Raw genomic sequence first — 26152 nt, 5'->3', positions numbered from 1 at the left:
ATTAAAGAACTGAACTGACAATAGTGTCTGGCCTTCCTAAACGGTGACCAGGCTCTTTTGCAGGCTTGATGTGTCAGGTCTCAGGATACAGAAGCTGTTGGGCTATTATTTCCCCAGAGCACCAATCTGTTCCCTTCCCCTGCTTGTCCCCTGCTGAACCACTCTTCTTCCCCCTTTAAGCTCTGCCTTCAGCTTGTGCAGGCTCTGCAAGTGCTGCTGAGCACGGCCACCTGGGCCCAGAGCCGCTCCTTAATCCCTCGCTCTCGAGTGTGGGCTTCGTACACTCCCTCATAAACCATAATGAGGCAAAGGATTACAAAATGAAAGCTAAAGATAAAGGCCTGAGTCTCCGGCCTGCTAAGACCACAGTACAAAGTGGCCTTCAAGTGGCAGGAGGTGGCCAGTGAATTCCCAGTGTAGGAGTACTCTGCGCTGGTGGGGATCTGGCAAAGGCAGCTCTGAGGCCTTTTATGACAGCTATACCCCTATCCCAGGGGGAAAAGAAGGAGGGGGCTGTCTGTGGACAGTTCTGGGGTGGCACACAAGCAGGCACGGAGGAAATGGTGGAGTGGAGCTGCCCTTGATGTAGGGCAAGTTATTATTAGTGTATTGCTGGTATACTATTCTCTACTATTTCATATTCTTCCCTAGCAACTTCACACAGATGTGGAGCAAGTTGCAGAAGAGAATGGATTCCTTTGGGACTCTATGGGCAGGTCTTTGTGATCGATCTGTCGGGGGTCAATTTATCACGTCCAGTGTAGATGTGATAAAATCGATCCCCGATCGCGCTCCCCGTCGACTCCGGAACTCCAGCTCGCGAGAGGCGGAAGCGGAGTCGACGGGGGAGCGGCAGTGGTCTACTCGCCGGTGTCCTCATGGCCAGGTAAGTTGACCTAAGATACACCAACTTCAGCTACACTATTCATGTAGCTGAAGGTGCATATCTTAGGTCAACCCCCCCGCTAGTATAGCCCTGGGCTGTGACTGTGGACTCTGGAGCTGGAGGAGCAGGAAGGCATGATAACCAGGGGCGGCTCTAGGATTTGCGCAGCCCCAAGCAGGGCGGCATGCCGCGGGGGGCGCTCTGGCGGTCGCCAGTCCCGCGGCTCCGGTGGACCTCCCGCAGACATGCCTGCGGAGGGTCCGGTGGTCCCGCATGTCTGCGGGAGGTCCACCGGAGCCGCGGGACCAGCGGACCCTCCACAGGCACATCTGCGGGAGGTCCACCGGAGCCACCTGCCGCCCTCCCACGGGACGCCGCCCCAAGCGCGCGCTTGGCGCGCTGGGGTCTGGAGCCGGCCCTGATGATAACAGTCTTAGCGAGGTAATGGAAGCTATCACAGCACAATCCCCCAACCCTGGCTCTGTGTCTGAGCTGCATCATGGCTGACATGTCAACTGACGTGGAGAGGCGCAGTGATGCGCGTGTGGATTTCTGGCCCTTGTCACCGGTCAAGAGAAGATTATCCCTCACTGCTGCTGTTCTAGGCAGACAAGTGGGGGTGAATGCAGAAATTGGTGGTCCCTGATGGACTTATTGGTTGACATGACATGCAGAGCATCTGCTCAGAAGTGAATAGGCATGACGTGTCCTATAGTGGAGAATTTTGATTTCTAGATTTCCAGAACGAGGTGTTGGTGCACTAGTTAACTCTAATATGAAATAGAAAGACAACTTATTGAGCAAACATTTAGACTTGGATTCTCAAAGTCTCCTAAGAGGTGTAAATTCCCCATTCTCTTTTGTTGTAAAAGAAACTGGCCATTACCATAGTTACCGGGCTAGCTGCAGCTCTGTGCCTTTCTGGTCTCGCTGAGCACAACCCTCAGGAGATAGGCCTCTGTCAGGGTGGAATCTCACAATTCTCCCACTCTTAAACCAGGACCTGCTATACTCCTCCACATACACCAACCACCTATGTTCTCTGCAAGCTGAGTTGGAGAGAGAGACTTCCCTGTTAAGTTTCAAGAACAGAACGGACCCAACTCACATACTCTTAGAAAGCCCAGATTCTTCTGTCGGTCTCATTCTAGTTCTGTCTGATTCCTCTTCAGAGTCTGTCCTTATTTAAGCCACACAACCTCCCTTTGTCCCGCTGGATTCTGTAGCCTCACCCATCCTCTTCAAACTAGTTTAGGGGCTGCCTAGGAGGTCAGGCTAGAACCATTAAGGCTAGTGGGCTTGGCACTGTCTCTTAACAGCCCTTAAATGGAAGCTGTTAGGTGACTGTTAAGACAGCCATGTCCTCCTCCCATCCCTGCCCTCTGGCTATGCCCTAGCTGCAAACAAAGGCATGCTCTTTCATTGAGAGAGCTAACTCCCGATGACTAACTTGATATAAAACCCCAGTGGAGATGAAATGCAGCTCTTTTTACGTCGGTATAGTTAGTCAAGATCCACACTATAGCACCACCTGGAATCAGGGGCAGCTCTAGACATTTCGCACCCCAAGCACGGCGGCACGCCGCAGGGGCTGCTCTGCCGGTCGCCGGTCCTGTGGCTCCAGTGGACCTCCCGCAGGCTCTACCGAAGCCGCGGGACCAGTGGACCCTCCGCAGGCACGCCTGCGGGAGGTCCACCGGAGCCGCAGGACGCCGCCCTCCCAGCGACCGGCAGAGCGCCCCCCATGGCATGCCACCCCAAGCACACGCTTGGCGTGCTGCCTGCCTGGAATATACCTTGACTAGCTACCTGGAATTAAAAACTACTGTGCCTTGTCTCCACACTGATTTTACAGCAAGATGGTTATCTTGAGATCGCTATCTTCATGTAAAACCACACTTTTTGTAATAAAGACATTGTCTAGATGTGTAGGCTCTGCTACCCAGCTAGACCCCTGGGGGAAATATCCATCCGTATCTATGGTACAGAAACACCATGCAAGGATTGGACCCAGATCCAGTATTGTTACTGCTTTTGACTCAAGTGGTTAGCCAGTAATTAGGGTCCAGCAGATTATTTTTATGAGCATAAGAAATTGATGCAGTCAGGTATTTCTTGGATGCAATCCTGTTTACTTATGAAGAATGCTTACAGTCCTGTTTCCCAGAACACAGTAGGAATCGAATAGATGAAGACAGATTCTTTGCTCTCAGTGGCAAGCCTTTTTCCAGCTCCATCCCTTTATCCACAAGTTTTCTTTCATCTTTTCTGAAGGTCATGCTACAAGACCTTCTCTGGATGCGCCTAGGCCTTCCTTACTGCCTTCTCTGTGCGCTTCGGTGGTGTTTCTGCTGCTTCTCTCTCTCTCACACAGACATACAGCTGCAATCCAGTCAAAGCCCTGCCCCAGCATTTGTTATCAGATCCCCTGGAAAACCCCTTGGACCATATGGCACAGCCACTGCCCAGGCTTGTATGCAGCCTAGTCGCTGTTTCAGCTTTCACTAGCCAAAGCTGCATGTCCTTGTTCCCTCACTTGACCTGAATGGAAGTTGGCTATCCTGCCCAACAGCTTCCAGGAGAAGGTATGATTGCCCAACATGACAACATCCCCGTCTCAGCTTCGCCATCATCTCTATGGAGTCCCAAAGGGTGATGCCCTATATGACCCATCTAACTATTTACATAGTGTTTTTCTGTCAGGATATTCCCACATCACAAACCCAAATTGGTTTTTACTCCTATATAAACCTCCTCGGAGTTCTTCTCTTCCTGCCCAATTTCGTTTCACCCACCTGAGAGGGGCCTCTTTCAATGACCTCTTGATGAGCAAAGACCTGCGCACACCCAATCGCACTCTCCTACTACAGTGCAAAGGCCATAATATTTGCACACCTTACCTCTGAGCAGAGCTCAAAGTCTGTAAACCACCCTCTCTTCAGTCCTTCTGTAGCGTGGTGTACATACCGCGTACACAGTACAGCACTGAAGAGGTAAAACCAAAGAAATGGGCCTGTCTCATCATGCAAAGCCTACATTAGCTGCCAGCTCTACAAAGAAGGACCTTCATCTTTTTTATGAAGGCTTTATCAACACTAGGGAACTTTAGTAAAAAAATTTCTCACTAATGTTACCACCGGTTCAGCTGCACCAGTAATTGCACTAATGGGAGGCCTAGTATAGAAAGCTTTCTAGCTCAGCAGCAGTGTTCAGGATCTTGACATTTAGACTTGCTCTCCTCAGCAGTGTTAACTGACACTGAAAACAACTGCCAGAGCCTGAAAGCCATCTACATTAGGGTTCCCACCAGTGCTATTACGGTTACGGGTGTTACCAGAGGTAGCACCTGTGGCAATTTTTGTACAAACATTCCTTATAGTAGACCTGGCCTAAGAGACCGCCTAGAGCTTTGGTGGAGCAAAGCTCTGCTACTCTCCAAAATGAGTATTGTGCATAATGCATGGCACAGTCATGGTAAAAAATGGATAATTTCACACTATGGTCATGCAGCCTTGTGGAACCTGCTGCAGCACATTCACAGCTGGTCAGTTGGAAGTGTCTCCACCCACATTTCACTCTCGCTGACATAACTGCACCACTACGCTGATTTAATAACTCCATCTTCATGGGTGGCGTAGAGTCATGGTCAATGTAGTTAGGTTAGGTCAACACTGCGTTGCTTACATTGACTGTTACTGGCTTTCAGGAACCACCCCACACTGACAGTACAAGTGTTCCTGGTGAGCACATGCACTGCTGACACAGGGAGTGAAGCGTAGACATGCACAAGCAATATTATTACTGCAGTGGTTATATGCCGACAGGTGTTAGGTCAACTTAATTTTATAGCATAGACATGGCCTAAAGAACCCATGCACATATGAGTCTCCATGGACAAAGGAGGAGCTTTGTGAGCAGATATGTGGGAATATGTACTTCCCTATCCACTGAAGTAACAGGCAGAGCAACAAATCCATGGCACTATACAATAGTGGTTCTCAACCTTTTTTCATTTACGGACCCCTAACAAATTTCAAACAGAGGTGTGTTCTCCTTTGGAAATCTATTGTCTGTATATAGAGTAGAATTCTGTTCAGTTCGTTTTCAATCTGTCTTTTGCAGACCCTTTAGACATAGTCTGGGTCCATGGACCACAGGTTGAGAACCACTGCTACGCAAAACCAGGAGGACAGCATATGACACTAGACAGCTCCATAAGGTGCTAACTAGTGCAGCACTTCACACAAACGTGGCAGCTCACACAATAATCAGTATCACTAAAGTAATTTCAAAACAAATGTCCCTAGCAAAAGGGTATCATGGATGCTTCACTTGTTCCCTCCACTACACAGCACCTCTCAGCCCTCCGCCATTCCTCTCCCTCAGGACACCTCCCAGACCCTTCCCCTGCCACTGTACCTCACAGCTCCTGCCCCCCTGCACCTCTCAGCTCCCCCCCCCAAAAAACCTTCTCCCTTAGGACACCTCCAAGCTCCTTCTGCCCCACCACCACCGCACCTCTCAGCTCCCCCCCATCCCTCTCCCTCAGGACACCTCCCAGATCCTCCTCCCCTGCACTGCACCTCCCCCCGCCATTCCTCTCCCTCAGGACATCTCCCAGCCCCTCACTGCACCTCTCAGCTCCCCCCCATCCCTCTCCCTCAGGACACCTCCCAGATCCTCCTCCCCTGCACTGGACCTCTCAGCTCCACCTGCTCCCTGTGCCTCACGGCTCCACTCCCCCACACGGTGCCTCTGGGCTCCACCCCACACCCTTACAGTGTGGCTCCATTTCACCTCCCCACACAACCTTCCATCTTCACCCCACCCGCTCCTCTCTATGGCACCCTCACATCCACCTCACCCCTTCCCCACCCTGGCAACTCACTGCTTCACCCCACCCTGGGTGCCTCTGGGACAGCCCTTTTGCTCTAGGTAGGGAGCTGTGTTCCCTTTTGCGGTGCCTTTCCGGAGTCTGGGGCTCCGTGGTAACCGGGTTTGTCCAGAATGGAAACAGGTCTATTTTGATCAAGGAAAATGAGATTTCTAAGAAATAAGAGGTTTATAAACACCAAGTTTCTTAACTTTTTAAATCCGATTGGCTTGATGTACTTGGACTGCATTCCGGCATATTTTAAGCCCTTTTTAAACCTACTAAAAGAGGGTCTTAAGCTTAATGTGAATGCGATCTTAATGTTTTGCAATTTTTTAAGCAGTCACATATGACTGTACTTCTGTTTACTCAATAACAGTGAGGGCTGACTTCTGTGGGACTAACAAAAGGGGGAACTTTTGTACTGAAGACCAGGACTCTAAGTTCTTTCTCATGGCAAAGCAACTACTATTCTGCAGGTACATATAATGGAAGGACACATGAACTAACCCGACTGGAGTATTTTTTAAAGGTACAAAATAAAGTAGATGAAGTGGTTTATTTATATTATTTGCAAATACTAATATTGTACAAAAGAGCATCACCTCAGTATATGCCATGCTCAGAATTGCCAGCTTCAAGAATTCAAAAATGATGACTCAGGCCCCCAAAATTATAAGATCAGCTTAAAATAATGAATTTTTTAAAGATGTGCTAACTAAAAGAATAAAGACTCTGTGCTAACTACTTATGTTAAACTATCTGTTTGATCTTGTAATTAGCTGTGACACCTTAAGTACGGTTCCCAGGCCTGAGGAAGAGCTCTGTGTAGCTTGAAAGCTTGTCTCTCTCTCCAAGAGACGTTGGTTCAATAAAAGATATCACCTCGCCCACCGTGTGTCTGTAATATCCTGGGACCCACATGGCTACAACAACACTGCATACAACTATGGAAGATCTTCCGAAAAGGGAAGATTTGAGGCTGGTCAATAATTGATCAGGTTACTAGAGCTGAGATTGTTTCTTGAGCAAGGTCACAATATTGCCTGTTTGAAGGATGGTTGTCATACTGCTCCTTTGAAGCCATTTACAGTCCTTGTCCATAATGGACGTATTACCTCCCCACGAGTTTTCACTCACCATGAGGATCCGGGGGGCAGATGGAAAGTGTACAGCGGTGCCTTCGGGGCTGAGCCTGGGAGCAGTGCAGTTCTGAAAGTGGGGTGAGGGAGAATACAGTAGTGTTGTGAATCAGGCAGAGGATCAGGGATAGGGGAGCATACAGCAGTAACCTCAAGGTGGGGCAAGCATGTGGGAAGACCACACCATCATTGTGTGGACGTGGGCCACAAGGGGACTGAACTACCACTCTGTGTGGGTGTATACAGGGCAGCAGGACGGGAGTGTGCCGTTTATGTGTGAGGGCAAATCACACGGGAAATGTACTTACAGATTTTGAATCTCTGTCTTTCAGATCAAGGCTGGATTCTTACCTTTGTCCCAGGCTGCAGCTGACATCCCAGTGAGCTTTTCTATCTCTAGTTTACTGAGATTTGAGTTTTTCACCCTACCCCTCAGCACTTTGAAAGGCTTTACACAATTCACTGCATGTGAATGCAAATGAAATGGAATGTTCTGCGGATTAACTGCCCTGTAATCCTCCGTGTAAGAGCAGAGAATTAACATTCTCTGAAGCAGCCTCCCCGTGGAGCACCTCTGCGGGCCTGACCTAGTTTCATCTGCAGCTACTCAGGCAAACATGTGACGATTAGAGGAACACTGAACAGCAGTCACCTGGTTTTGGTTTGGAGAAGCATCCTCCCATGGTGCGCCAAGTAGAAGGAGGGAATCACAGCAGGAATAGGAGGGAAGTCAGCTAGTGGACGCTTCAGCCCAATCTCCAGAAGGGATAGACCATTAGGGCTTAAAGTGAGCAATCAGCTCACCAGGATGACTGGCATGTCCTTTCATGGTACACTGGCCAGTCATGCCAGCAGGAGTATAAAGCTGCCTTCATAACCTACATTAAATGGAAAAGCTCAATTAAAAAATAATAACTGGATTACATTCACACACATACTTTATTTTTCTTGTTTTTAAGTCATCCCAGATGTTGTTTCCTTCATATTACTACTCACCCATGGGCTAGGCAACACAAATCCACAAATCAAAGGCACTTCCCTTACATGAAATAAAGGCTCACAAATAATGTTCATGTAAGGCCCATGAGTCTCTTTGTAAACTGATTAACACATTGGAGATTGGGGCCTCCAAATCAGAAACAAACTCAGTTCCAGACATCTAGGGCTAGATTCACAAAGGGACTTTCAGTCACCTAGAGAATCCCTGGGATTCACAATGCCAAAGTTAGGCACTCAGGCCTCCTCTCCAACGAATGGAGGGAGATAGGATTGGTGACTGTCGGAAGTCAGGATACTGGGCTAGATGAACCTTTGATCTGACCCAGTATGACTGCTCTTATGTTCCGTGAATCCCAGTGGCACTTAAACCTAGGACTGAGGCATCTAAAGTGGGAGTTGGACACCTAAGTCCCTTTGTGAATCTAGCCCCAGGGCATTACATTTTCATGCACAATTTAGATTTCCACCAATCCCAAAATTTACTGATAGCCTGAGGTTGAACTACACACACAGGATTACAGCCAGTGCCCACTGAAGACTCCCAGGTAGGATTTAGGAGCCTAATTCCCACTGATTTGGTTAAAAATCCAGCCATCCGTGACGTTAGTAGACAGTGGCTTAGATCTGCAGCTGATGACGGGGGCAATGCTGTCTCAGTGACACCAGTGCACACAAACTGTGATTGAGTTTAATTTGGAAAATATTTGTTTTGCTTCAGTGTTTCTATAACAGGCTCCCCGAGTCGCCCTATTAACTATCATTATGTGTCTTACTGTAGATGCCCCACTGTGCTAAGCACTGTACAAACATATGTATGAGCTAGTCCCCACTCCAAAAGATGACAATCAGAGACAACAATCGAAATAGACAAGACAGAAAAAGGCTGGGGCGGGGGAGGAAAGGGATGCAACATACAAAAAGTGCGATTTGAATTATGGTTGGCAGATGGCATGTTAATTTCACAATGTTTAAAATTACCGATAAAGTTACAGTTTTAAAGTTATAAAGTTACAAAAAACAGTTTCCAGACTCTCATAACTTTCTACAATCTTATCTTTTTGGGCTAAATCTTTAAATGCTTGATCTCAATCCAATTATGATTGATTGAAAATTGGAGAAAAATTCATTCAGCTGGTTTTCAAATTAAAAGAAGATGGAAAAAAAAAAGACAGTAGAAATCCTGAAAATCATCATGTGTGCACCTAAAATTCCCGTGGATAGTGCTATTGACTGCAAAGGGACTACTCGCCGGAGAAAGGATTTGCAAGATCAGACCCTTTCAAACAGACAACCAGTTTTTCAAACCAGTAGCGCTAAGCATTTCAGAGTTCAAACCTGGCATGCAAACGGTCCTCATTAAGATATATTACTCTGGCTAACTTTGAAAGATGTTGCTCTTAAATTTGGTAAATTCTGAAAATTAAACTAGGCTGTTTGGACTGTGCTCCTCATGTGAAAATGGTAAAGAATCTCATAGAGTTTAAGAGCAGAAGGAACCATCTAGTCTGGCCTCCTGAATAAACACAGGCCAGTGAATTTCAGTTAGTTCCTCTACATTGAGCCCAATAAATGTGTTTGATTAAAGCGTGTCTTCCGGAAAGGCATCCACTCTGGATCTGAAGAGCCCAAGAGATGGAGACTCCCCCACTTCCCTTGGTAGTTTCTTTCAATGGTTAATCACCCTCACTGTTAAAAAATTATTTCTAATTTTATTTTGTCTAGCTTCATCTTCCAGCCATTGGTTCTTGTTATGCCTTTCTCTGCTAGATTAAAGAGCCTGTTGGGACCCATTATTTTCTTCCTGTGAAGTTACTCATCCACTATAATCAAGTCACCAAACAATCTTCTTTTTGATACTCTAAACAGACTGAGCTCTGTAAGTGCACATCTCAACTGCCACAGTTCAGACCCTAAGCCCTGGGGGGGGGGGAGTTCGACCTAAGATATGCAACTTCAGCTACGTAAATAGTGTAGCTGAAGTCGGCGTATCTTAGGTTGACTTACCTGGCCGTGAGGACGGCAGCGAGTTGACTGCTGCCGCTCCCCCATCGACTCTGCTTCCGCCTCTCGCGAGCTGGAGGTCTGGAGTCGATGGGGAGCATGTTCGGGGATCGATTTATCCACGTCTACACAAGACACGATAAATTGATCCCTGATAGATCGATCACTCCTGCCGATCTGGTGGGTAGTGAAATCTGTCCTAACGGGGTGTGACTAGTTGTGTGCATCGAAGTGCTGCGCTGTCACTCCCCTGTGTGGACCCTGTGAGTGTGAACTTAAAGGTTTCAATTACCTTAGCGCCAATCTGGACTTGTAAATTTATGCCCGCGATGTGCACCTGGGGGAGTTACAGCCAGGGCCAGCTCCAAGCACCAGTGAAGGAAGGGGCGGCCAATAGAAAGGGGCGGTAGTCCATCCGTTGTTGCGGCAGCAATTCGGTGGCGGGTCCTTCAGTGCCTCACTTCCTCTTCGGCAGCACTTCAGCGGCAGCTCAATCGCTCTGCTCAATCGGGCTTTTCTTTTCTTTCTTCACCGCTTGGGGCGGCAAAAAAGCTGGAGCCGGCCCTGTTTACAGCAGAGCACTTTGGTGTGCTCTGCTATTCACATCCCTTTGGTCAGCACCATGAGGCAGTGTAGACATGTCCCAAGTCTCTCACTGTAAGGTATTTCTGGCTCAGTTCTGCATCTTCTCCAATTTTTCAAAATCCTTTTAAAAATCTGGACAAAGTCTACACTATTCCATCTGGCTGTGATGGAATCTGTGGCTGCAGTTATAAATTCTAGTCTTTGTATTCTTTCAATCTGGATTTTTCTCTGTTGATTTTGAAACTGAGAGCAAGGAAGAGATGAAGAATGCGATGAAAGGAATCTTCCATCAGATCTGTGGGGATCATCGTGGAATTATGCAGTTTGCAAGTCAAGAGTTGCAAACCAATCTTGCAGATCTAGAGGTGGAATCATTGATGCTAGGGTCACTACTCTGAACTTTATGTGATGAATGAAGATGCTGATCCTGCTCAAATGCAAAATGGGATGTCCCTTCTTTGGTATCAGGAAGGCGTTGGAGTAGAAACGTCTTCCTCAGAATTGAGATGGAACGTCTTTTATTGTTGTGAGTGGCAGAAGTGAATGCACCTCCTGATGCCACAGTCTCTCGTGAGATGAATCTCTGAAGAGGAATGTGGAAGGGGGTAGGGTGTTGACACAGTATTGTAGGCTGAGATGTAAGAGTGGCTAAGGCAGAAATTCTCTTTTTCTGGTATTACTGACTCTTCCTTGGGAGTCTCTGATGATCTCTGGTGATAGAAAGTACCCGGCCTATGTCTCTGTCTTGAAAAAGCATGAGGATTTCCCTGTTTTCTTTCAGGGGTGGATATATGCCCCACAAGATCACAATGTTGCTTGTGAGTCATTCAAAGTACAAAGGGTATCATCAGTATATTTAACTAAACAGATCCCTCAAAAGGCAAATAAAGCACGAGATGGGGTATTAGTTGGTGTCTGCTAGAGACCACCAAATCACACTAGGGAACATGACGACAGGCTCCTTATGCGCCTATCTATAATGTGTAGGAAAAAGAACTTTGTGATCATGGGAGACTTCAATTTGCGTGACGTATGCTGGAGGTGCTGCCAATACTAAAACATCCCTGATATTTCTAAATATGATTGATGACAATTTCCTAACTCAAAAAGTGTTGCATCCCATGCAGGGGAATTCTATATTAGACCTCATCTTGACAGATAATGAGCTACTGGTTACAGAACTTAAAGTTAATCGTAGCTTCGGTACAAGTGATCATGACTTGATCATGTTTATAATGTGCAAACAGAATAATGTCCAGACCAGGAATATCTAAACTGAGTACTTTAAAGGGGCCAGTTTCTCATGGCTGAAAACAATTGTGAGTCAAATTAGCTGGCAGGAAGAATTTAATCAGAAAAATGACTGATAATTGGGAATTGTTTAAGAACACTTTACTAGATGCCCCAAAAAGCACAATCCCACAACTGAGGGAGAAGGCTGTCTTGATTAAAAAAACCTACCTGTTTTAAAGAGAAAGTAAAGGCAGCTAGTGCAGGGGTAGGCAACCTATGGCACGCGTGCTGATTTTCAGTGGCACTCACACTGCCTGGGTCCTGGCCACCCGTCCGAGGGGTTTTGCATTTTAATTTAATTTTAAATGAAGATTCTTAAACATTTTAAAAAACTTATTTACTTTAATATATAAATAAACTATTGTTATCTGTATAGACTTAGAGAAAGAGACCTTCTAAAAATGTTAAAATGCATGACTGGCACACGAAACCTTAAATTAGAGTGACTAAATGAAGACTCGGCACAGCACTTCTGAAAGGTTGCCGACCCCTGCCCTAATGTATTACAAATGGGAGTCTCACGGAGTTTGGTGGAGACAAGGCCCTGCACCCCTGGCTTTCTGCGATTCACCATGACTTTTAGCCAGCCAGTAAAACAGAAGGTTTATTTAGACAACAGGAACACAGTTTAAGACTGGCCTTGCAGGTACAGACAACAGGACACCCTCAGTCAGGTTCATTTTGGGCGGCCAGGGGATGCCAGGAGGCCTGTTTGGCCTCCTCTCCATTTTCCCAGCCAGCTTCAAACTGAAAAACTTTTTAGCCCCTCCTCTTCTTTTGTCTTTTTTTCCGGGCCAGGAGGTTACCTGATCTTTTTGTTTTTTAACACCTTCAGCTGGTACCTTAGTAGAGGAGGGGCCCAGGCCATTAGTTGCCAGGAGACAGAGTGTCGGCCATTTTCTGTGCAGACAGTATCACAGGGGCCCTTTTGGGCTCTTCAACAATTACACACCCTGATCCCCCCACCTAGATACCTAAGAAATGCATAGGGGAAACTGAGGCACCCACACAGTATTCAGAGAAAACATTAAGAACATTCCCACTTTGTCACAGGGAGAAAGGAGAAGTTGACAGTAATGAATATAGATCAGAAGATAGGAATTGTAGAAAATTGATAAGGAAAGCAAAGGGCCAGAAAGCGAAATCTATGGCCAGCAGAGTTAAAATCTATTAGGAACAACAACAACAAAAATCCTGACACTGGTACTAGATGGAAATGGTAGAATTATCAATAATAATGCAGAAAAATCAGAAGAGTTCAATAAATATTTGTATAATATTATAGCTGGCAATTTGTATTTCTGCCAGATATTTTCAATGAAAACAAGAATAAAAAATTGTTTTCAGTGAAATTTTCAGCAGAAAATTTCAGCTTTTCATGAAAACCCAGAACCCACTGTTTTCCTTCTAAAGATTTTCAGTTTCTGGCAAAAACTGAAAAACTCTAGAAGAAAGCAGACACTTTCCACAAAGGTTTTGTTCAATGGAATACCCAACTGTCCTTCGAAAACATGGTTTCAGTGGAAAAATTTTGACTAACCCTATTTTATGTATTCAAAGCACAGGTTTTATTGAGCTCAGGTTAACTGTGAGCACTTCGCACTTCTGCAAATGTAGCCTCAGTGGTGAAAGCTGGACTCCACTGCCATCTGTGAAAGTTTTTCCATTTACTCCAAAAAAGCCAGGATTCCTCCCAGGTGTCCGAAGTTGGGCACTAAAATGAGTAATACCTTATTTGAAAGCCTATAAAAAGTTTGGTTTAAGTGACGTGCCAGTATCACACAGGAATTTTGTTATAGTACCAGAAATAAAATCCCACTCTCTAGACTGACATTCACTACCTTAATCACAAGACCACGTGTTCTCTTCCTGCAAGCCTCTGCCTCATTCACTTCACACCTTCCAACTTCTACAACAAATGAGGCAGAGGTCCTTCTACAAACAGCCTCATTCACTGCAGAACGCCGATTCATCCCCAAAGCACTGTTTGTCCTGTACAGTCATAGAGTCGTTGAATTTAAGGCCAGAAGGGACCATCAGATCATTCAGTCTGACCTCCTGTTTATCGCAGGCCACCAACACCGCCCAGCATTTGTACACTAAATCCAACAACCAAAATTACACCAAAGTAGCCCTCAAGAAATTAAACTATTGTGCACAACAGGCAGAGAACAGGAGGGACCAAGGTATACCAGTGCCTGAAGCCCCGCATTGGCAGGGAATTGATTTAGTGAGGTATACCCAGATGATCCTAGCAAATGACCTACACCCACACTGCAGAGGAAGGTGAAACACCCCCAAAGAGCCTTCCAGTCTGATCTGCTGGAAAATTCTTCCCAACCCCACATATGGTGATCAGTTAGACCCTGAGCACATGACTAAGAACCAGTTAGCCAAGCACCTGAGAGAGAGACTATTCCATACCACCTCACAGCACTGGCCACTCTGTCCAGTGTCTCATCTCCAGCTGTGACCTTTTCTGATGCTTCAGAGGAAGGAGAGAAAAACAAGAAAATATTAATACATCAGGTGGGGGGTGATTCCTTCCTGACCCTACAGGTGATTGGCTGAAGTCCTGAAGCATGAGATTTTAGGAACATAAGACATCATGAACTGGAAAGACCCACCAAGCCCTGCCTCCCAACCACAACAGAAGCCCCACTCATAAATGTATCAAGCTCTGTCTTAAGACTAATTAAGTTGTTTGCCCACAGAACTCCTATTAGGAAGTTGTTCCAGAACCTTACTTCTGTCACTGTTAGAAACCTTTTTCCAATTTCCAGCCTAAATTTGTTCATGGCCCATTTATTCCTATTTGGTTTTGTGTCAATATTATCCATTAGCTTCAATAGCAAATCTCCCACCCTGAGGTGTAAACCATGACCACCCCGCTCTGCCCTGTATGTATGTATAGTGCACAATCAGATCCCCTCTGCGGTGAATGAGGCAGGGACCTTGTGGAAATAAATCATGGGTGATCACATACTTAAAGACTGTATGACATGTACAAGGGGGCCAAATTAAGGATGCATTAGGAACCTTAATTCTAGCATTTCCTTACATTCAAGTGCTTGACTTTCCATCCATAACATTATTTTAATGTAGTTTTTTTTAATGTAATTTCTTATATTTTTAAAAAGCAAATTGATTAAAATGGAAATTTTATTATGTGGAGCCATAGTGATCCCTACATGGGACAACAGCAGGGCTGGGTCCTTTAGACTCACAGCACAGACCTCTACCACTTGAGGTAAGATAACTGATAGCAGTAGCAGGCTGTTATCCTCAATATGGACCAGTCAGTACAACGGGATGAGATATACAGTGGTTTTTACAGCTATTGGCTAACAGCAGAGGGACTCAGGGTACTTGGCTTCATTCCTATGTTCTTCCAGAGAGGAACATATAGACTCTTCTGCACCTGTGCCCTAACATGTCCCTGACATCCCTCTCTGCTCCTATTCCCCCCACCCCTGATTTCTGTCACTATTCCCTGTGCTCCCATCCCACCGCCCCTTCTTCAGCTCCTGTCCTACACCTATGCATTCCAGTCGGGGTGCAGGCCGCTTCTGGCTGGAAGCTGAAACCAGACACATTCAAATTAGAAATGAGGTGCCAATTTTAACAGTGATGGTGATTAACCATTGGAACAGAATACCAAGGTGGATTCTCCATCTCTTGATATGTCCAATCAAGACCGAATGCCTTTTTGGAAGAAATTTTAGCCAAATGCAAGTTACTGAGCCCAGTGCAGGGTCAAGTGGGTGAAATTTTCTGGCCTGACTGGCTTTGAATCTGCACACTGTCATTTACATAATTTGGCTACATTTGGTTGGATTGTCACAGGAGCAGCAAAAGGCACATCCCTGATATCACAGTGACCCTGCTGCAAAATGTAAAGTCCCTGCTCCAAAGACTGGGGGTGCTAGAGCTTCTTAACAAAAAGGCTGTAAATAGTTTTAAACAGGGACAAAACAACATATTTCCCCCTATAATCTCAATCTGGAAAGTGGCTGAATAAATCTTTCTGAAATTTAAAAAAAAAATTGATCTGAGGCAGACACCAGGCATGAGACATTTCAGCCCAAAGGATTAAAGTTTGGCAAAGTTCTACGCAAGGGGGTGTCACGGGATGACATTTGTCCTTTAAGAGGAAAAAAGTCAGTGCACCTGTGACTGGTCAGCTGACCCCCAATTGGGCTTTAAAAAGGGCAGCTAGTCCTCAGGGAGTCAGTCAGGAGAGGGGCAGGTGAGAGCTGGTGGTCAATAGGTGAGTGCTGGCTAAGCCCAGGCAACTCAAGGAGGCCCTTGAGGGAAGCTGAAGGCAGAAGAGCAGCAAAGGGTGTTGCCTATTGACTCTAAGCCAGAGAACCAACGCCATGGGCTGGAGAGGGCAGAAGGCAGGGGAGCAGCAGGGGGGCTTACCCACTGATATCTCCATAGAGGGGAGCTGGACGCAGGGGACCAGTGAGAGGGCCCTGGGAAGGTCAGGCATGCTCCCCTGGTGAGGATGATCTCCCAGCCAAGAAGCTGCTGTGAAGAGTGAGGTGTTGGGATGGCTGTCCTGATAAAAGGACAGGAGAGAGCTGAGGAAGTGCCTGGATGAGGTGGAAGATGCCTGAGTGTGGGATGTGATATGCCAATGGACTAGACTAGAGGGTGTGGTATTTAAGGGCTATATGCCCTGGGGCAGGCGCCAAAGGTGGCCTGGGATCCTTGTCTGGGGCTCCAGCCACCAGCCCTGCTCAGCCCACTGCCGGTCTGGGGTTCCGTCCGCCAGCTCCTGCCAGCCGGGATCCCAGCTGCCGGCCCCCCTCAGCCCGGTACCACCCTGGGGTTCTGCTCACCCAGACCGGCAGCAGGCTGAGCAAGGCCGGCGGTTGGGATCCTGACTGGCAAGGGGCCGGCAGCCGGAACCCCAGACCGGCAGCAGGCTGAGTGCTGCTGGCACCCCAGACTGGCAGTGGACTGAGCCATTCAGCCGCCACCGGCCCGCTCAGCCTGCTGCCGGCTGAGTGAATGGACCCCCAGACCGGCAGCAGGCTGAGCAGGGCCAGTGGATGGACCCTAGACAAGGATCACACTGAATCTGCATTTTAATTTTATTTTAAATGAAGCTTCTTAAATATTTTTAAACCCTTATTTACTTTAAATACAACAATAGTTTATTTCTATAATATAGACAGAGAGAGACCTACAAACGTTAAAATGTATGACTGGCACGCGAAACCTTAAATTACAGTGAACTTGGCACACCACTGCTGAAAGGTTGCTGACCCCTGGAGTGTATGTTTGGGGATTTTGTTTATGAAACTAGTTTAAATTACATTTTGTAAGAAACTGGCCCCAATGAGGGGAACTATTGAGGCAAGAGAGCAGGGGGGGAGTTACTGAGGTCCTTAAAGAGGGAAGCCAAGGCTGGTAAACATGTCATACCATGACCTCCTGCAAGAGGGCATCCCAGGTGGGGCTATCCTGTTAGGCAACCTTGATTAGAGGTGTCATTACCCATGATGCCTACAATATGGAGTAAACGTGGATGCCATTCATGAGTGGCTAATCCTTGCATGAGTGAAGTGTATCTTTTGGACACAAATGCCCTTTGTTATCTCCAAGCTAAGTGCTTAGTACATTGTTATCTTTACAAGATGGGTGAGGTGATTAAAAAAAAAATTACTGTGCTGAAACTATCTAGTCTGTGAAGTTAGGATTTGCACTGTCATTGGGTTTAACTAACCAGGGTTACTTATAAACAATGTCCGGGTGATCTCCCAGCCTCCAACACCCACTCCCAGCCTCCACTCATAGCCAGAGTCAGATAGCAAAGAACATATGCAAAGAAATGGTGGCTAATCTGGAGGCCAAGGCAGAAAAGCCCTGCACAGTATGAAGGAGGGCTGTGTCTTCAGGACAGAACAGAGCCAAAGGGTCAACAGCCAGATCCCCAATCTCCAGGGAGCAATTAGCCTCTGACCTTGCTGACTCAGGACAAGTCTTTAATTAACAAGTGGCAGAAATCCCACCTCCTCCCTGTAGCAAATGTGTTCACAACACTCACTTCCTAGTAAGGGTGTCCCAAGCCAGTGCTGGACTAGCCTCCCCCACAGATAGCAGGAGCTGTGAACAGACACCCCAGGGAATGACAGGTTGTATGGGGGAGACCAAGAATGAGGTCACTCCTTCCTTTGCCGCCCACCACCACCAGCTTACTCCTCAGGGGAAGAGAAAACCCTGCCCCATGGCAACACCACCCACAAAACACACACTACCCTGCCCCTCAGCTACATACAATCCATCCCTCAGCTACACACCACACACAACCCCATCCCTTAGCTACGCACAATCTCCAAAACACACACAACCCCATTCCTCAGCCACACGCTACCTACAAACACACACAGACACCAAAATACACACACACCCTGCCTCCTCAGCTAAACACCACCACAAACACACCAACCTGGGACCCTTCACCCACACACCACCTCCAAAACATACATACACACCCCTTCCTCTCTGTACACACTGCCCCAAAATCACATGCATTCCCCTCCCTGCCTCGGGTATAAACCACCCCCTAAAACACACAACTTCCACTCTCATCTACACACCCAAAACCACATGAACAACCCTCCCCCCTCAGCAATACACAACCCTCGAGAACATACACAAGTACCTCCCTTGCAGGCTATACACTATCTCCAAAATACACACACAACTCACCCCGTCACCTACACCTTCCAGAAGAAACATAAACCTGTTCCCTTAGCTACAAATAATCCACCAGAACACACACTCAAAAGCAACCCTCTCCCTTCAGCTACTGAGCACCCCAAAACACACAACCCTCCCCCCTCAGCCATATAAATTTAGCTTATGAAAGACAAGGTTAAGAGATGACTTGATCATATAAGTACCTACATGGATGACTGAAATTTGAAAATAGATGGCTCTTCACTCCAGCAGACAACACTGCAACAAGATCCAATGGCTGGAAGTTGAAGCTAGACAAATTCAGACTAGCAATAAAATGCAAATTTTTAAAGGAGGGCAATTAGCTATTGAAACAACTTAGTGGTTGTGGTGGATTCTCCAACACTGGAAATTTTTAAATCAAGATTCTATGTTTTTTTAATAGATAGGATCTAGTTCAGGCACAGCTATTGGATTTAAAGTAGAAATGAATACAGGAAAGTTCTTTGGGACTATTGTCATCATCTTGTCTGACCTCCTGAATAACACAGGCCATAGAACTTCCCCAAAATAATTTCTAGAGCAGAGCTTCTAGAAAAACATCCAGTCTTGATTTATAAAAGCAGCAAAGAATCCTGTGGCACCTTATAGACTAACAGACGTTTTGGAGCATGAGCTTTCGTGGGTGAATACCCACTTCGTCGGATTTAAAAATTCTCAGTGATGAAGAATCCACCGTGACCCTCAGTAAATCATTCCAGTGGTTCATTATTCTCACCTTATTTCCAGTCTGAATTTGTCTAGCTTCAACTTCCAGCCATTGGATCTCTGCTAGATTGAAGAACCCATTATTAAATATTTATTCCCCCTGTAGGTACTTACAGACTGTAATGAAGACACCCCTTAGCCTTAGTAGGCTAAACAGCTTGAGCTCTTTAAGTCTATTGTTAAAGGCAGGTTTTCTAAACCTTTAATCAGTCTCATGGCTCTTCTCTGAACTGTCTCCAATTTATCAACATCCTTTTGAATTGTGGGCACCTGCAATGGACACAGGATTCCAGCAACGGTTGCACCATTGTCAAATATAGAGGTAAAATAACCTCTCTGCTCCTACTGGAGATTTCCCCGTTCATGCATCCCAGGGTCGTATTAGCTGCTTTGGTCACAGCTTCACACTGGGAGCTCATATTCAGCTGATTATCATGGCCCCCAAATCATTCAAAGAGTCCCTGCTTCCTAGGATAGAGTCCCCATCCTGTAAGTATGAGCTACATATTCTTTGTTCCTAGAGGTATAGCTTTACATTTAGCCATCTTCAAATGCGTATTGTTTACTTGGACCCAGTTTACCAAGCAATCCAGATGGCGAGGAAAGGCTGGATTTAGAGATGTTGTGCAGGAACAACCAGGAAGATTTAGACACAGCCTGCATGTGAGGACATAGAGAGCCCTGAGTAAAAGAGGACACCCAGGTTAGGGGCCCGATTGACGGAGAGGATACTGTGGTTGTCGTGTACATTGTGACTGAGAAAGGAGAGAGAGGACGGCATGGAAGGAAAGATTAAGAGCACTGGTTTTGGCCATGCTGAGCTTAAGTTGAAGCCTGGATGTCCTTGAGAAGATGTCAGAAAGACAGGGCAAGATTTTAGTTTGGCCAGAAAGAGACAAATCCAGAGTATAGAGGGTAAATCTATGAATCAACTGCATATTGGTGATAGTTGGATTTCTGTTTGCAAGTGAGATATTGCTTTTTGTGTTCATGGGGATGGAAGTGAAAGCCTTGCCAAGTGTTGGAGTGTTTTCCACATTGCTGTAGGTGACGTGCTGAGGCATTAAATCCAAGAGACTTCTCCTTTATCTTCTGCTGTGAAGGTTTCAGTGGATAGTGTCGTGGTGCAACCTTCACTGTCACTAAATGTTATCATGCTGCCACTTAATGTGTTCAGATGTTTTTCTGAGATGTATTTAAAGCAACAATTAGTTAGTATTGTTTTACTGGCTGCTGCTTCAGCAGTTTATATTCTCCAGGCTAAAGGGTCATTAACAGAGCTTTCAGTACCACAGCTTTAGTATGTTCTTTGCAAGATAGACTGGAAATGTTCTGACATTAATAATTAAACAAGAGATGCAATTAAGATCTCAAAGGTGCATCAATAAACACAGAAACATTGAAAAGTTTCACAGGTGTCAGATTGCACTATGTGGAACTGAAGGATTTCACAACACACAAAATGGTAAGAATGAAACTTTCATTTTGAAGCTGTGAATTATTTTCAAATCTTTTTCGTAGTTTAATTTTAGACTTTTGCACAAAAAAAAGGATATTTCTGTGACAGTGTGCAAAACCAATAAGGACAGTTTATTAAGGGACATCAACAACAAGAGACTAAACTGCACCCACAAAATTTGTGCATAAATCCATTACACCCAGAAGTCTCACATTTACCTGTAGGAACAGGAAATTGCATGGGTAACTACTCAGTCACTTGTGCAAGTGCAGATTTCTGCATGCAAATCCAGGATAGTGTGCCCTTTGCAGATACAGCATTGGTGCTGGAACTAGGGGTGCCAGGGGTGCTGCCACACCTCCTGGCTTGAAGTGGTTTCCATCATATGCAGGGTTTACAGTTTGGTTCAGTGATTCTCAGCACCACCACTATTCAAATTGTCCCAGGACCCCGGTGCTGGCCAATGAAAATGTGACCCTGTTTGCTCCAAAGGGATTATAGTCCCCACATCTGAGGCAAGCTAACTTAGTAGACGTTTGGAAACTTTGCCCGCATGTAAATAGGGCTTCTGAAATAGTAGATTTTAATAACAAATGTGTCTTTCATCTTGAAACAACCATATTCCATTTGCCTGGTGCTTTGGTATTTCAGACACTAGCTGTATTTCAAATCAGGTCATAAAAGTAACAATAGTATTTCTTGATCTTCTATAGCACGCTCTAGCTGATGTTCTCAAAGCGCCAGATTCTGATCCCTTTACTGAGACTGAATGATAGTGGAGTCAGTTGAACTACTCATGGAATGTTTAGACTTTTTCCCCGTTCCTGCTGCTTCCAGCTCCTCTGGCCTCTCCCTTCCCACGGTCTCACCTTCTGAACAGCACTGCATCTGACGCGCCTCTACCTTCTCCCTCCACGTTGCTGTCATCTACTGTCCATCCAATTCCTTCCCATCAGCCTCTCTCTCCTGTCCCAGCTCCTGGCTTCCTCTCCTCACAATCTCTATCACTCATCCTCTGTCTCTTCAGCTTCCATGTTGATGGCCCACCTGACCTCTTTGTTGCATGTTTCCTCACTCTGATCTCTTCTCTTGACCTGAAGCCCTGCTTCAGTTCTCCCTCTCACCAAAATGGCCATTCAACTATTTGATCTTCAGTAAGCACTGCTCGCTCTCGCTCTCTGATTGTTCTGTTGACAAGTTCCCTCTTTCCAACCATCACCTGGTCTCTTTCAGCATCGCCCAGGAGCCCCTATCCCCCATGCCCTGAGACATTACCCAAGGTACAATCTGGACTGATTAACAGCTGTGTCCCCTCAACCCTCCAGACTGAGGTGCTTTTCTCACTGTTTTGCTATGAGAGGTACCACTTCTGGTCTGCTCCCACACAGCCTCCAGCATGTAAATTACTCTCCGTTACATTGCATGAATGCTATTGCCAACCACTCATGAATTACACTGCAGAACAACACCGGCAAACTCTCCAGTTCCAGACTTTCCCCCAGAAATGTGCATCTTGTACTGCCCAGCCCTCTCCTGGACAATATAATTCATATTAAGTCTGTCATTTATTAATAGAAAATGATATGCACAAGCCTTATTATCCCAAATGGAGTTTCCCAAACACTTCAATCCAAACACACTGGTTTAGATAAAACAATAAAACAAATTTCTTAATTAGAAAATGATAGATTTTAAGTGATTACAAGTAATGAGGCATAAACATCAGAATTGGTTACTAAGAAATAAAAAGTAAGACTCAACTAATACCTAACTTAATAAGCTACATGAATTCAAAGCAAAGGTCCCTCTCATCACATGTCCCAACAGTCTTACTAGCTGATCCCCTTTCAGACAAGATCTCTCCCTCAGTCCACTGCTGCTTTCTTTGTTCTTCAGGTGTTGTTGATGCAGTGGGTAGAGAGATAAGGAGGGAGATATTTTGGGAAGTCTGCCCGCTCCCTTTATTGTCCTTTCTTTTGCACAAGAATCATCTCCTGCTGAGGTTCAGGAGACAGAAAATCTGAGTGGAAGAGAACCTCAAGCTGTTCCTTTGCTCAAGGTGTAGATTTTCTGCACACACCCTTTTTCCCGCCCAAGAGTGGCCACTTCACTAGGTGATTGTCCGTTTGTAGACACCTGGCCTTTGGTCTTTGGGGAACTGGTTTGAGGCTGCTTCTCCAGGCTTGGAACACGTCTTAACACTATACAGAGGAATCGTTTATCTATTCATGCAATGTTGCTTCACATATTTCACCAGGACAGTAACGATCAGCAAATCATGAGCTTTCAAATGATACCTCCCAATACATATTTTGTCCTATAAAAAGGGGTGCACGTCGGGGTACAGACCGTCACTCTGCCTTTCTGGGTCTTCCAGTCCATCAGCGCCGATGCCTCCATCTGCTCTCAGCCTTCTCATCCCTTTCTTTAATGGCTATTGTTGTTGTTTCTCCTCATGCTTCACTTTCCTCCACCCTTGACTCTTTTGCCCCTCTCGCTCATCACAGAGTCCATCCCGCCAACCCACAGCCCTGACTCATTCCCTCCACTCCTGCCCTCACATTGCGAAGCATTGCTGATGGAAATCCTGTGACCAGGCTGACTTCCTCCACTGCACAGTCATTCTCCTCTCCTTCGGTTCCGCCATCTTCCTAGCTAAATAACTCTGTCAACTTAACTAAATCCCATTGCTGCCTTAATTCAGTCCCAGCTACCTCTGACTCACTTCTCAAACTCGTCCCTTCTCCTGTCTCCACTTCTGTCTCTACACAGGTTCTTGCCAATTTATTCCAAGAGAAAGTTGACAAAATACCGTGTAATGTCCCCTCTCCCCTTAGCTTGCTTTCCCTTTCTCCCCGTCACAGAAGTTTATCTGCTCTTCTCTAAACCCTCCACTTTCCCCAGTGACCCTATCCCATCTCCTGATCTCCCTCGAATCCCCTCATCCCCTCCCTTTCTCTTCTGAATGTGCTGTCTACACTTGTTGTCTGAGGTCTCCTCCAGTTCCAGCCTAGAACTTCTCCAATCCAGCTTCTGCTCCTTGCACTCCACTGAAACCGCTGCTACCAAAGCCTGGATAATCTCTTCCTACTGACAGCTCAGAACCAGTACTCCATCCTCATCTTCTTCGATTCGTCAATCACCAACAAGGCCATCAACCATGCTCTTTCTTTCTTGAAATCTTGTCCTCCCTTAGCTTCTGTGATTCTGTCCTCTCCTGGTTTTCCTCCTGCCTCACAAGTTGCTCCTTCAGATGTCGTCTGGAGGATGCTCCTCATCCCCCTACTGCAACTTTCTGTGGGGGCTCCACACAGGTCTGTCCTTAGTCCCTTTCTCTTCACCCTCTACACTGGATCTCCGCGTAATCTTAACTATCAACACAAATCAATTACCATCTGTAATGACTCTCAGATCTCTATTGCTACTCCAGACCAGTCTCCTTTTGTCCAAACTAATATCTTGGCCTGCCTCTCTGACATCTACAACTGTCACCTCAAGATCAGCATGGCTCAGACAGAACTTTGAATCACCCCCAGTCCCTTCCCGCTACCTCCTTTCTTGATCACTGAGGACAATATCTCCATCCTACCTGTCACTAAGGTCCAAAACCCGGGCATCACATTAGACTCCAACTTTGTCTAGATCCTCACATTCAGGCTAAGTCTAAATCCTGCTGATTGTTTCTGCATAATATCTCCTAGATTCGGCCTTCCTATCCATGCACACGCCTAAAACTCTCATGCAGTCTCTAATCATCTCATGTCTTGATTACCACAACATCTTTCTCTCTTGCCTTAATAAATGCACTTTTGCGTTGCTCATCTCCATTCTGAACGCTGCTGAAAAGATCATTTTCCTAGCCCATCATTCTGACCACCTCATCCCTCTTTTGCATCCCTCCAGTGGCTTTCCCTTTTCTATTACAACAAACATTAGCTCCTTGTCTTCATTTTCTAGTCTTTTCATGACCTATGCCTACCCCACCTATCATTTCTCCTTCACTGTCAAGAGGTTGACTTCTGCCTCCCATGATGGGCTTCCATCACCCACTTGTTAAATTTTCAAGCACCCTCCTGCATTCTCCCATGCTGCCCCTTATACTTGTGAGGATTTTCCCTTATCAACGATAGGCCACTGGTGTGCTGAGATCACTGCCTAGCACCCTGACCAATAATGTCTCGTTGTTTCCTTGTACTCCCCCATCCATCTGTCTGGTGTCTTAGATTATAAGTTTTTTGGGATAGGGGCTTTTTGTTCTGTTTGTACAGCACCTGGCATAATGGGGTCCTGGAACATGACTAGGTCTCGCAGGCCCTATCATTGCTATGAGCCAGTATGTCAGAATCTGGCCCCAAGTGCTCTGCAAACCTTAATGAATTTAGCCTCCACCCCTTAGCCGGTTAAGTGTCATCACTTCATTTTTCAGTTGGAGAAACAGACAGAATGTAAAGGATTTGCTCAGGATCACACAGGGAGACCATTTCAGAGCTAAAAATGCAGCCCAGCAGAAAGGTGCCCAAGCCATGAAATGCGGCTTTATAGTTCAATCTAAATATCTCAGAGTTGGAGGGGAAGAGTGTTTGTATCTGCAGCTCTGCTTTACTCAGGGTCAAGATTTTCACAGCTGGCTGCCTATAGTTAGGGTCCTAAGGCTGTGATTTTCAAGGGGGCCAAACGGCATGAGGAGCCCAAATCTCACAGAAAGTCAATGGGAGCTGGGCACCAACTCTCCTGGGCACTTTTTAAAATCGCAGCCTAAGATCATTTTTAAGCAGCTGGCTAACTGGACTGAATTTCACCGGTTTCATTTGGTGCTGCAGGGTGCTCAGCACTTTGAAAATTCCACCCTTAAATAAATGGCTTGATTTTTAAATGGAACCTAAGAGAGTTAGGTGCCCCCAAAAAATCCCAATTTAGATGCCTAAATATGGATTTAGGAGCCTAATTTTAGGCAGCCAAGTTTGAAAATCTTGATCCAGCAGTTCCAATTCACTGTCCTGTGCTTTAACTACTAGCCCATGCATCTTGTGCTTAATGAGTCAAACTTACACTGGAGGCTATCAAGAATAATTAATAAACGTGAGTGCTGTTTATACTGGCAGAACTGATTCAACATTTATCATTAATGAAGCCTGGGACTGGCCCAAACTGAATGTAAAAAGAAATCTGACGCAGCCGAACCTAAATAAAATGTTGCATTTTGTGCTGATAATGCGGGCAGAGCAGATCAGCTGAACTATGCTGGCAGTAATAACACACATTGCAGCATATGGGAGCTGCAATCTGTCAATGTTAAATTAGAAGCACCGGCCTGTATCTTTTCTTAGGTTTTAATTTTAAATTAGAGCAAATACTGCGTAGGATGATATAGTCAATCTATTCAGAAAGCCATAATTATATCCCGGTAGCAATGTCAACAGAATAGCGTTTGGCATGAACATGATCACAATTTG

General features: G+C 45.9%; 1 protein-coding gene across 1 annotated transcript in view; it reads right to left on the bottom strand.

Annotated features, from left to right (window-relative positions):
- Positions 1 to 7724, bottom strand: part of AIFM3 (apoptosis inducing factor mitochondria associated 3) — an 82451-nt gene extending 74727 nt beyond the window's left edge. Inside the window, exons 1-2 of the mRNA XM_044990342.1 lie at positions 7554 to 7724; positions 6900 to 6971 (exon numbers count right to left, since the gene is read on the bottom strand). Of these exons, the coding sequence (XP_044846277.1) occupies positions 6900 to 6971; positions 7554 to 7584 (103 nt within the window). The 5' untranslated portion in view covers positions 7585 to 7724. The remainder of the gene's footprint in view (positions 1 to 6899; positions 6972 to 7553) is intronic.
- Between the last annotated feature and the right edge of the window lie 18428 nt (positions 7725 to 26152).

The sequence above is a fragment of the Mauremys mutica genome, chromosome 16, assembly GCF_020497125.1.
Source record: "Mauremys mutica isolate MM-2020 ecotype Southern chromosome 16, ASM2049712v1, whole genome shotgun sequence".
In the NCBI taxonomy this organism is placed as follows: domain Eukaryota; kingdom Metazoa; phylum Chordata; order Testudines; family Geoemydidae; genus Mauremys; species Mauremys mutica.
Note: the sequence above shows the minus strand (reverse complement) of the source record. Positions and strands in the feature narration are given on the sequence as shown.